The sequence below is a fragment of the Corylus avellana genome, chromosome ca6 (assembly GCF_901000735.1).
Source record: "Corylus avellana chromosome ca6, CavTom2PMs-1.0".
NCBI lineage: Eukaryota > Viridiplantae > Streptophyta > Magnoliopsida > Fagales > Betulaceae > Corylus > Corylus avellana.
Genome location: NC_081546.1, coordinates 9,398,846 through 9,411,108, shown reverse-complemented (window position 1 = coordinate 9,411,108; position 12,263 = coordinate 9,398,846). Strand labels below are relative to the sequence as shown.

The following is a 12,263-nucleotide window of genomic DNA, read 5'->3' as shown; positions in this document are numbered from 1 at the left end:
AAATACATTTTAGTCATTTTTAAAGAAAAAAAAAAAGGCAAAACACTTATAAATTTTATACCAAACATGCCAACTTTTTTGTTCGTCACCACTTTCTAGGTATTAAAAGTATGTTTTACCCTCCTTAACGCAAATCTCAAACATGCTCTATCTAAACCAAAAAATGCTTGCTAAGAAAGAAGAAAAGAGCCGTGGTAAATAAAGGAAAAAAACTGATTTTTCGATTTTATTGCATTCAATAACTACGAATGAAATACCTACATACAAGAGGTGTAAAAATTCCTAAGAAAGCAGAAATACAGTATCGTATCCCCGATGAATTGCCTATTCAACTCTTTGAAACCAGGCCAACTCCAAGCATAAAAATGGCATGAAAGGCCCTGTCCTTGGTGATCCCATTACTGCCCTGCACTATTAACGCAATTGTCGTCTTCATCTATTTCCTACATCCGCCCCAGCTTTCTTTAGACTCAGGATATACACAACGCAACTCTATGCGTATAATGGCAGCAGCAGCACAACCAGCTTGTATTGCTTCAAAAAATAACGTGGGAGAGTGCAATATGCCAACACCCAACCAACACAGCAACCGTTTTCAAGGGGAATTTGCTGCATTATCTAATCTAACTGATAACGTGTGAGGTGTTTATATTTGGTGATTCAATCCGACATAAACAATCCGGTGAAGGGTTTACGTAAAAGGCTTCTTCTGAACGAAACCTATCCATGCCCTTTGTTCCTGAAATGGGGCCTTTTCTCTTCCTTGGAGACCCTTGCCTGTGCAACCACGGTAAAGAACAAAAACCAAATAGAAGTAAATAAGGGTGCTATATGATTATCACAATATAAACTATTAAGAAAATTAAGGCTGAAACATGTGCTGCACAAGTCGATGACATTTTGACCCGGCAGGAGACTGTCTTAAGGGTCATCCAGAAACAGGTCGTCACTCCTACCGCTGGTGACTGGCCTTGTGGTACACCAGTATGCTGGATATTTTTTTTTTTTTTGATAAGCACCGGTATGCTGGATATTAAGTGAGTAGTTTGACACCATAGCCTATTACACAGCAATCACCCAACCCAGGTAGGAAATTGCAAATGAAATCTATGTAAGATGTACCAAAAGGGTGCTTAGAACAATCCTCTAAGGAGAACCATTGATTGACAGTCATGATATCCCACCAAAATAACAAACAGTATATCCAATGCCCAATGTGTAGCTACTGCTAGTTATAAAACCTATAAACTCGCCAATATCACATACCGTTTTTTATGGATTTCAATAATTCGATTTGATAAATTTTTGCCTTCTTTCACGGTTCCCTGCTCAATTTTGTCAAAGAGACGAACAAGAGCTTTCCTGATGGACAAAAAGGACAACTAAATTATTATGAAGCAATTAATGGGGGTATGCTTGCTAGATAGAAAGTCATTTAATCCTAGCTAAACTCCTAAAAAGAAACTGTCTTGCCTGTCGGGAGATATTGTTTTCCTATGCCCAAGAAAACGACGATGACCTTCAACTGCCCTTGCCATGTTCCCGGAGTACGATGGAATAAATACATCACTTTCAACAGATACAATGAAGTCAAGCGCAGCAAGTTGAGTGGCGTGATCCATAAAAGGCTCAAGCTCCTCAACAGATGCCAATTTTTCCTGCAAAGGGATCATTAGTTCCAAATCATTTTTCCCCTCTTTTTGGCCCTTAGCAGCCATCCCCCATCCCCCAGAAAGTATACGTGACTATAAAAAGGAAACAGAATTCAAAAGAAAAAATATTTTTCAAATTTCACGAGCACAGAGAGAGAGTGGGAGAGCACAGTTGCAAGAAATTAAAGCAAAAGAGAGTTATTTTGAACTTAAACTGCCCACAGGTTGAGTTTAGTAAAGTAGTTATTCAATTAAGCTAGATGAGGTCCGTTCATCACGATTGGTAGCAAATATCTAATGTCCAGGTATCCAATGATATTTTTTGGATTTTTTCTGTTACATCGTTTTATGTATTTAAGTAAATGTCACCCAACTTGCTTCTCTGACATGAGAAAATTCATCCAATTATAAATTTCTTGCTTCTCTCTCTTTGTTGTCAATCAACTATGACTGGGTAAATGCAGATAGCATATAGATAGTTCTCACCATGAGTACCAGATAAGTGAAGCCATCAGAAGCTTGATGGAGCAATTAAGATCCACAGGACATAATCTAATTATTAGGCATAAACATCAGATAGAGGTCGACCTAACAATCCAATCAAATTAGGATTCCAACCTATTTATAGAAAATATATCATATATTTATCTAGGCAAACCTGATAAATTGCTAAAACGATATCCCTTGTTCTAGGGGCAGACCTAAGTACACGAATAATTAGTTCATGAATTCAGATAACTCCTATTTTGATTTTCTTAGCAGACACCCAGATTCAATTATGTTGAAAGCATGGATTTATGTATGAACCTTGACCTTGCACGCATAAATCTCGCATCAAGCTCAAACACTTGACATCCCAAGCCCAAATGCAATGGGTTCACCAATTTGAAAGGCATGTACATGGTGAAAGTGCCTGCCCAGGAAAAGGCTCATAAGTGGTTTCCATTTTCATTGCTTACCACAATAAACAATGCGCTTCTCTGTAAACATTTTCAATTTGCAAAGCGGCAACATGTGAAGTGCACATGATATGGGCCAAAATTTGGGGCTGTGATGATAATTGTTATTTCAGTCCCTCTTAAGACTAGTTTGAGAGACCATTAGCATAAGAAAGTGAAAATCAAGCACAATAACGCAGGTTCATACCTTGCTCATTAATATGGGATAGCGGGATTGCAGATCCACCATATGCAAATCACCCCCATATATCTCTCCCGCAGCAATGTATATTGAGGTATTTGATGGGTATCCAAGAGCAGAGAGAAAAATTCCAACTTCCTTAGGAGTTAAAGGGCAGTAACCTTTGGATCTCTGTTCTGCAGAATCGATCTCCTTTATTTTCCAGTGTGCAGTGTTCTCCCTTCAAGTTCAGAATAAAATTAATAGATATAGAAAGTGTTGGCATCTAAGAAAAAAGGACTGTTCTACACATGGATTCATGAGAATTAACTGAGTATTCAGGACAACAACAATAAGCATCTCTAACCTGATCATCCTTAGTTCGTCAGCTTCATCTGGAGACAGACCATGTGTGCAGCCACTAAAGGCAAGCATGTCCTTCTCATACCGTAAATGCAGAGCAATGTAAGGACCAGAAGACCTCATCCGATTGACCAACAACTACAACATTGGTGAAAATTAATGGTCATTGCATAGGACACAATAGAGATAAAGCCACTCCAGAAATCAGAAGAGCATTTAGGTCAAATTACTTTTCCCATTGCTTCAATTTGAGGTGCATAACGGAGAGCTTCATAACAGGCACGGCAGCGCAATTTCTGGATGTCTGGGGGTAAATTGTTATTTGCTAAGCGAGAATCAGATTTGGCAGCACGAATAACCTGATAATAAATATTTTATAATATGATTGCATTAAAGTACATTAGTAACCTGGCAAGAGAGCTGAATAAACATAGACGCTTGATTTTTTTTTAAAAAAAAAAAAAAAAAAAAGGACTAGAAGCATTCAAATGAATATGCCTGATAATCTTCCCACATGCTAGCTATCTCCTCCTGGTAGTAATCCATGCTAGACCAGCTTCTAAAATTCTTTACCGTTCTAGTAGCCGGAGACAGATCCTTAGGAAGCTTTTTTATAACTTTTACATCATTGGCCAGAGCATTAATAAAATGATCCTCATCGAAAACATCTGCGAAGCTACTGCATATTGGAAAAGAAAATAAATCTAAGTATTGCATCATTCATGTAGAACATGAGACAGAATTTTCTCTCTTTCTTTTTCTTTTTTTCTTTTTTTTTTTTTGGGTGGGGAGAGAGAGAGAGAGAGAAGATTTCTACCTATTGTCTTTCCAAAATGACCGCTTATCAAGTTCTGGAATTACCAGAGTCGCATTTATGATACGAGCTACAGCTACCATGTCACACATCTGCAATTCAAGAATGAGTAACCTTATTAAGCTCCAAAAAGTAGCCAGATGAATTCTTCCAAGATATCTATAACTGAAACGTTCAGGTAGATTTTGGCAAATGTGTGTAACATTGTCAATAACACCACCAACTAGAGTACCACTTCTAAAATGTTTTCATATTAATCCAAAGAACAGACAGTGAACAGGGTATGTAAGCAGGACCAGAACTAGTAGGATTTCATAATTAAATGAAATATGTTGAATTGAGTTATCGAGCAGTAAAGGCAAGCAACTTTGAAACCACTGTCATTGCTAATGACTATAGCAAAGTACTAGTAACACTGGCAATCAAAAGGCTTGCACAAAGTCTAGTCCACAACATCCTACAGATATCATTATTTCTGCATGTGTGGCCAAACAAACACTGTAATATCCAACATTAATGAATTCATAAAGCATAAACATGGTTGTGAGTGTATTTGTCCCAGCGAGTGTGCCTTCATGTGTATGAGAGAGATAGAGAGAGAAAGAGGTCCCCATTCAGAACTTACATTTGTGGAAAAGGATAAATGCAAATGATTATGAGATATGATTGAAATTTCAATCAACTGAAGAAACCCCACCAATTGAGACCATAGGTATTTTTGTCGCAGCCCTAAACAAGCTTTTTGACTTTCAATATGACTATATTACAGATTTTAAAAAATTAAAAAGCATAAGGCTTATTTTCCATTCACAACTAAGCTTTTGATAAATGTCACCAAGGAAGGTCCAAGCGCCGTAAATTCTTGACAGCCATTTCCCCTTGATGCTAGAATGCACTTAAGATTAATATTATTTGTGCACTGCAGAACACTATTACTTAGGGAAACTGCTCAGGGTAGTTATTTCAGAACCAGCTCTTCGGATCAACAAGTGGCATGAGTCAGGCCATGTAACATAACTTATTCAGATCAGGTGGGTTTGAAAAGGCACAATGGCAAGACTTTGAGGTATGCGACCCACATGTGCTTCCTATTTCCTAAGGTTAATGGAAACTTTCATACAAAATGAAACCCCGATTAAGTTATGGCAGGACCAGATGAAGGTTTAGTATCCCTAAACTCCACACATTTGTTAATCCAGCAGACAAACAGAAGCTTTCTGAAGTGCAGCAAGTACATCATGACGGAACAAGACACATCTCTACATATAAATTATGGGAGAAGACACCCGAACCCATCTCAATAGATTCTAGGATTACCTCAATTTTGCAAGGAAGAAAGTTAAGGTCAATACTCGCAGAAATTAGAAATCACAATCAAGGTTGCCTAACTTGTTGGAAGGAGACTCCCAGACTCAAATGGGATATAAAGGTGTATGGTAACTTGGTGTGACATTATCACAATTCATATTGGGACTGGCTGTAGTATTCCTAGTTTCCGACTTCACAACTTCGCAGAAATCAAAGACATTCAAAATTATTAGGATGTATACAAATTCAAAAATAATATTCTGGCAAATACAATACAAATCGATCTTATCAAATGAAAGAGAGAGAAAGGCAGGGGCAGAGAGAATGTAATACGCACCCCAGCACGCATCTGGTTGAGGCCACCATTTGTATGGACCAGAAGGTAACCTCGCGACTTTACAGGAGCTAGATAAACAATAGTAAAATCAGAAAGTAAGTACACAAGGATTTCATATATGCCAACATGTTTTGAGATTGCACTTCCTTACGTGTATAATTAGAGCTAGGATTTACGCATGGCACAAAATCACGATTTGATGGAGGCTTCCATAGCTTGTACCACTCCGGATTCCCACTAGCACGACCCAACTGTCAAATCTAAAAGAGTGAAAACATGAAAGATGCATGACTACTTTGCATCAACATGTACACCTAAACCTATAAGACTTGACCTGCTAGTAAGCACAACACTAGGGGAACTCAAAGAACGAATCAAATCCATATATTAGAAAGAGATTAAAAACTTTTTTTTCTGAAAACAATAAAACTACCATTGTTTCGATGCTTAAAAAACTTGGACGAAACAAAAAACTGATATTTTGAGTGTTATGCTCTACATTGTGTTTGTTGTCGTAATATAAAATTCCATTCAACTGAACCGCATTACTTTAAACAGTTTCAGTCTAGCCCAGATAATAAAAACATTAAAATCCACAACCATGAAATTTCTTATATTATCCAAATTCCATTAGCAACCAAACCCAGTACATAAACAACTTAATCATAGGATTAACGGTAGAAACAGTAAACCTGGCGAGAAGAGAGAGGGGCTTTGGACAAATGGGGCGGAGTGAGCTCTTGTGTCCAGCTTCGCTCTGTGCCCAATCTCTGTTTGAATTCACGTTGCTGCAGAATATTACAAAAATAATATCTTAGATCAGGAAAATACCTAATCTAAGTACCCAAATACTGATCCAATATATGTATATATATATATACACACAAAAAAAACGTGAAATATAAGAACCAGACAAGCAAGACTGGTACTCAATACGTTTATGCTTATAAGTCAATCAACAATAAACATACATATCTGACCTCAAAACAGAAACAAGGAAAGTAGAATTTCAGCAATATATTCTAAATCCAAATCGCACCGATACCGAAAACATGAACTATATATATATAAACAAAAATTCCTGATCAGTTGGAGATCACAGAAGTCTGTAGAAGGAGAGTGAAAACCCCCTGATCAGAAAACGGAATCCCTAGAATTTTGTTCAAAGAAAGAGAGGATAAACAAAGGTGGCAAAGAGAGAGAGAGAGAGTGTGTGTGTGTGTTACCGTGGGGAACTTGTAGGAATCAGGGAAGCTGGAGGCTTTGGAGGAAGGGAAAACGTGGACGTGCTCGGAGAGTAGAGCCACAAGCGCTATTGCGCAGATTGCGCACGTGAGCAGCCTCCTCAGTAGTGCCAATGGCCTCCACCTACGCCTCTGCATCTCTCTAGAACTAACTCTCTCACCAACGCTCTCTCTCTCTCTCTCTCTCTCTCTCTCTCTCTCTCGGCGGCTGCCCAATGTCAAGCGGCCATTCTAGCCGTCCGGTTGCTACTGCGACTGGTTTTTTTGGTGTCTCAGTGTCTGCCGCTCTCAGTGCGGCCGGCGGGGGGTGGTTCGGTTCTTGGGTTCGCCTTCCCCTTCCTCTTTTGTAGTGCACTTTTCGACTTTTACCTTGGGACGGTCTCTAGTTGGCACTTCGCAAGAGTCAGGATCTAATTAAATCACGGATGACAGAGAGAGAGAGAGAGAGAGAGAGAGAAGGTCAATTTTGAAAATCATTGAAAATGAGAAATGCAGAGTAAAAGAAGTTTGCCCTCGTCCTTTTATACCATGCTATTGCCAGGTAATGGGAACGTCTCACCTTTCGGATATGTTGAAGATTCCATTTGATTAAAAATAATAATAATAATTTTAAATAATCAAAAAAAAAATCATATCGAATCCTTAGATTTTCATCTGATTTTGATTTAGCCCTTTGGTTTTCAATTTTAAAGATAAAATCCCTCTATCACTTTACGGTCAAAACTAACAGTTTGTCAACGTCCATCTCAACAACTCTAATGCAATGTCACATAAACCGAACAGAAGTCTTTTGTTACTGTAAGTTTGTTCTTTTTAAGTTCTTAGATTTTGTGTTTCTTTACGTTTTATGTGCAATACTCTTAGATTGTTTATAACGTGTCAAATGAGACTTGTGGCATATGACAAACGGTTAGTTTTGATAATAAAGTAACAGATAAACCTATTTTAAAATTAGGTAAAACCTAAAGACTATATATTTGAAATTGAAAACTTAAGGATTAAATTCAAACTAGATGAAAACTTAGTAGCTAGATATGATTTTTAAAAAAAATTGTATTTTTAGTTATAGAGTCTTTATAGAATCTATCTGCCTGAGCAAGTTTAGGAAAATCTGTTTACTTGCGATTTTCTGTTAGACTTACTAGTAATGAGAGATTTATAATCAAAATTGTTATTGATTGTTGTCATGGCGGTTTATTACTGTTAATTGTTTTTGTTTTTGTTTTTGTTTTTATTTTTTTATTTTTTATTTGGGTATTGTTGCTCGAAATTAAATGGTCCTCTATATAAGATTACTCCTCATTAACCAATAATACTAATTAAATAAATAAAAAATCGTACTATTTGGCACGTATATATGTGAATATGAACCCAAATTTGTCGTTCAGAACTTGAGTTATCTTAAAAGTTTTATTTTTTTATCAAACAAACGAATAAAAATGAACTCTTTTCTTGTTGTTAATAGGTGAAAATAAGTAGATATGACTCCACCCAGCACTGAAAGGAACAAAATGTACCTTAAATGTAGCATTAAGATGATTTTTTAATCTTATGATGATGATTATGTTACCCCAAGTGTTACCTAAAATACATTAACTCAACAGACCACTTAAAAGGCGCCATTTTGTACTGTAATTTTAAAAATCAAATTACGATTGTGTTTTTAAATCATTATTTTTAGATCACACGTTGTGAAATTCCAACCCTAATCGAACCTTGATTAAACATAACAATCATAAGTTTTCAACAAATTTAATAACGCACGTTTAACAAGTGTCGATTTTCACTAACATATCATCAAATCAAGTTATATAACAATGATATAACAGCTCTCGAATTATGGGATGAGACCAATCAATCTGGATTAGGATTTCCTCAAATTTTTTAAAAATATGAGATTATCAGATTTTAAAATTTGAGTCCTTCAATATATCTAACCGCCCAAATAAATGCAGATATTTGTATATTACTAAGGCAAGTGGGTTTGATATGTTGAAAGAGTAATACTAGGTACCATATTTTTATCCTTCTAAAATCCTCATAAAGCTGATGTGGCTTTCAAAATCACATTGGATCAAAATTCAAGTATAATTCATCTAAAATTTAATGGTGATTTTAAAAGTCACATCAACTTTAGGAGGATTTTAGAATGATAAAAAGCTGGTACCTAGCATTACTCATGTTGAAAATTAAAATTACGAGTAATGCTAGAGACCATCTTTTTATCCTCCTAGAGCTGATGTGGCTTTTAAAATCACCATTAAATTTTAGATGAATCATATCTGAATTTTGATCAATTGGTGATTTTGAAAGCCACATCAGCTTTAGAAGATAAAAAGATAGTCCCTAGCATTACTCTAAAATTACTTACCTTAGTAACACACAAACTTCTACATTTATTTAGACCATTAAATTTTAAAAATTTAAAAATCTCATATTTTAAAATTGGAGGAACATCAATCCACTCAACCTTCACCATACATTTAAAGGCAAACTTTATAGTTGGATTGGGGAGAAACAAAAGTGGGACAAAACCAAGTAAACATTATTAGGTTTGAAATCTTGCCTAAAAAGATGTAGCCCTACCCTCCCAGGCATGATAGAATATGACCCAACAAAATTCAGCAAAATCTTGTGGTCTAAGACTTTAAGTACTGGCTGGACAGTAGAAAATTCTGATCATTTGGACCTTAGTATTCGATTGAAACATGAAATTCTATTGGGTTGTCGGTCCCATGTGTGAATGTCTAAGCAAAATCCACCAAGTGAAAAAAGTTGCTCCAAGTTGTGGATCTCAAGAAGAATTGAATCCTTTCATTGATTAAGGATGGCGTTCATGTGCTGCCAAGAGCAACGTTACATACTAGAATCAGATTCTTAATTTTATTTTATTTTTTTAATTGTCATATAATAAACATCTATGACAATTTTTATTATATGTTTAAACATCTAACCACCAAGGTGGTAGTTAAGATGGTAAAGGCAGGGGATAAGATTCAATTCCCTCCTCCTTTCTTCCTAGTGGTCACGGGTTCGAACCCGCTTGTGGTAATAGTCTACGAATCAGATGCTACTAAGAAGGAGCTTTACCAACTTGCCCTTTAGTGGGGCTGTGGTGATGGACTCGCCTTCCTAGATAATAACTATGGCTAAAACCGAACATTTCACAACGAGTGAAAACTCCGATGATCACACCCAAGGAAGAAAATTATATTGGTCGCCCCTTCCCGCTTTTTATATATATATATATATATATATATATATATATATATATATATATTTCACCTTCCATCTCTTCAAAATACACCCAAGTTCTAAATAAAATGACCCACAAAAAAATATTGAAGGTTTTTATCATACCAATGCTTGTTGTCGAGTATGCCGGCATGAATATCTCTGATGCTATAAGTCAGTGAAGGTAAAAACTCGATAATAGAATGGCAAGTGTATAGAGAGCTAATGAATTATACCAAGAAAATGGATGTCCCTTCGCTACTTAGGCAGAGGGCTTCTTCCATTACATCGATTACGCAAGGTGCTGCTCAATCATTCTACAAGATCCTATTTTGGCGTAGCGTTCAATTGATGTTCTTTAGTTGAGTACATTATTGGTAGGGTAATGACATTGCATCCCGGCCTCCTACTCTCGTTATTGGGTGTCACGCAGTGCCACATACATTTTGGCTACAATATTACCTAAATTGCTTTGCCGGGAATATAGGGTTAGTACATTGAAGTGGTAGGAGAGGGAATTCACTACTATGTGTCCTTCCTTGCTTCTTAGTTCAGGGGTGGGCCGAGTTAGGAATATTGATACATCAAAAGCATTGACATGTTTGAACTTGCTTTCATTTTGTCAATGATTAGAGTTACTTAGGGGTCGTTCCCATTTTAGATTAGAATGGAAGAAAGAATAGGGAATCAGTTGAGAATGCTTCTGAACATAAAGTTGGAAACGGCCCATCGAACTACACAAAGTACATGATAAAATGCACTACAATTCTGTCAATGCTTAATGGTATTGGAAACAATTTTTTACAGAATCTTTACAAATCAATAAATGATAGATACATCTCAACATTAGTGATATTTTAATTAAGGTTGTACCCATGTTCCAAGTGACTATGCGCCTAACAAAATAAAATATGAGAAAATAGAAATGTATTTTAAGAAGAGAAAGAAAAATAAAAGGTTGAGATGATCCCATTTTAGACACGTGCTGTAATGCCCTCAAATTATTTTATTATAAAATAATATGAAGAGTCATTACTATTATCATTAAGTTATAATCATCCTCGTCCCATATAATTTATCAGTACCCTTAATCCTCTTACTTTTTTAGAGGCTTATAATGTGACTTGTGTTTGATTGTATTACAAACATGAACATTATAATCCTAAGCAAATTATATAAAGCAAAATCCTATAAATTCTAACAATATATTTATTTTAAAAAATAAAAGGAAAATATATATTGTACATGATAATCGAAGTAGCTAGACAAGAATGAGAGAGAGGGGAAATGTGAGGTGAACACAAACGAAGGTATACACAAGGAAAATAAATGTCGTGATGATGATGTATGGTGACAACACATAAAAGAGAGTGTAATGACAGCTCACAGAAAAAACAGATTATTTATTGTCACTGCGCCGGAAGATCCAAACGGTATGTGGGTACCCACACGTTTCGTGTAGACGACAAAACATTTCAAATCCATTCCTCTCTTTCAATCTCGTGAGTTCCAGTCTACACAATAATGATACTACTGTCTACTTGCGCCCAATGCACCTGATGTGGCAATTTTAACGTGCAAGATAAAAACATAAAGAGAACAACATTAACTCCAGAACAATCCTTAAGTAATCGTTTATCACCTATGGACCATCTACCAACTACAACTTAGGGTTAGTAAAACCGGTCAGCAGGTCAATTCGTTTACGGTCCATAATGACCTGTCATTCGTTTAAGGTAAACTTAAACACGAATCGTTTAGATAAAGGGTCGGCCTTACTAAACCCGAATATGATACGACTATTTTATGGGTTATCCGACACGACCCGCTTAACCTGTTTAAAATAATGGGTCGTGTTGTGTTGACACGATCCGACACTACCCATTTAACCCGTATAAAGTAATGGGCCGTGTCGGGTTAACATGACCCGTTTAACCCGACACGAACCGTTTAGCTTAGAAAGTGATGTGATAATATTATTGGCATTCATAAATCATAATAGTTTTAGATTTTAAATAATGGGTTGACCCGACCCGTTTAACATGTATAAAGTAATGGGTCTTGTCGGGTTTACACAACCCGTTTAACCCGACATGACCCGTTTTAGTTTTAGATACACTTTTTTTTTTTTTTCAAAAAAAAATTTATAAACATGTCTGGCGGGTCACTTGCGAATTGACCTGCCAGACACA

General features: G+C 36.3%; 1 protein-coding gene across 1 annotated transcript; it reads right to left on the bottom strand.

The window, feature by feature from the left end:
• Nucleotides 1–199: 199 nt before the first annotated feature.
• On the bottom strand, nt 200–7,314 carry LOC132184073 (O-fucosyltransferase 7). The gene is made up of 12 exons (XM_059597557.1): nt 6,820–7,314; nt 6,286–6,381; nt 5,745–5,844; nt 5,594–5,661; nt 3,952–4,040; nt 3,633–3,813; nt 3,365–3,493; nt 3,139–3,272; nt 2,799–3,012; nt 1,474–1,658; nt 1,267–1,362; nt 200–777 (listed from the first exon to the last, which is right to left on the bottom strand). The coding sequence occupies exons 1-12, from the start codon at nt 6,973–6,975 to the stop codon at nt 624–626; spliced, it is 1,602 nt and encodes a 533-aa protein (XP_059453540.1). The 5' UTR covers nt 6,976–7,314; the 3' UTR covers nt 200–623.
• Between the last annotated feature and the right edge of the window lie 4,949 nt (nt 7,315–12,263).

Excerpts from the sequence above, each read along its gene's own strand:
- LOC132184073 (XM_059597557.1), bottom strand. The coding sequence starts at position 6,975 with ATGCAGAGGCGTAGGTGGAGGCCATTGGCACTACTGAGGAGGCTGCTC. Across the intron at positions 3,494-3,632 it reads GCATGTGGGAAGATTATCAG|GTTATTCGTGCTGCCAAATC; the intron begins GCATATTCATTT and ends ATTTATTATCAG. Across the intron at positions 1,659-2,798 it reads ATCCCATATTAATGAGCAAG|GAAAAATTGGCATCTGTTGA; the intron begins GTATGAACCTGC and ends ATCCCTTTGCAG.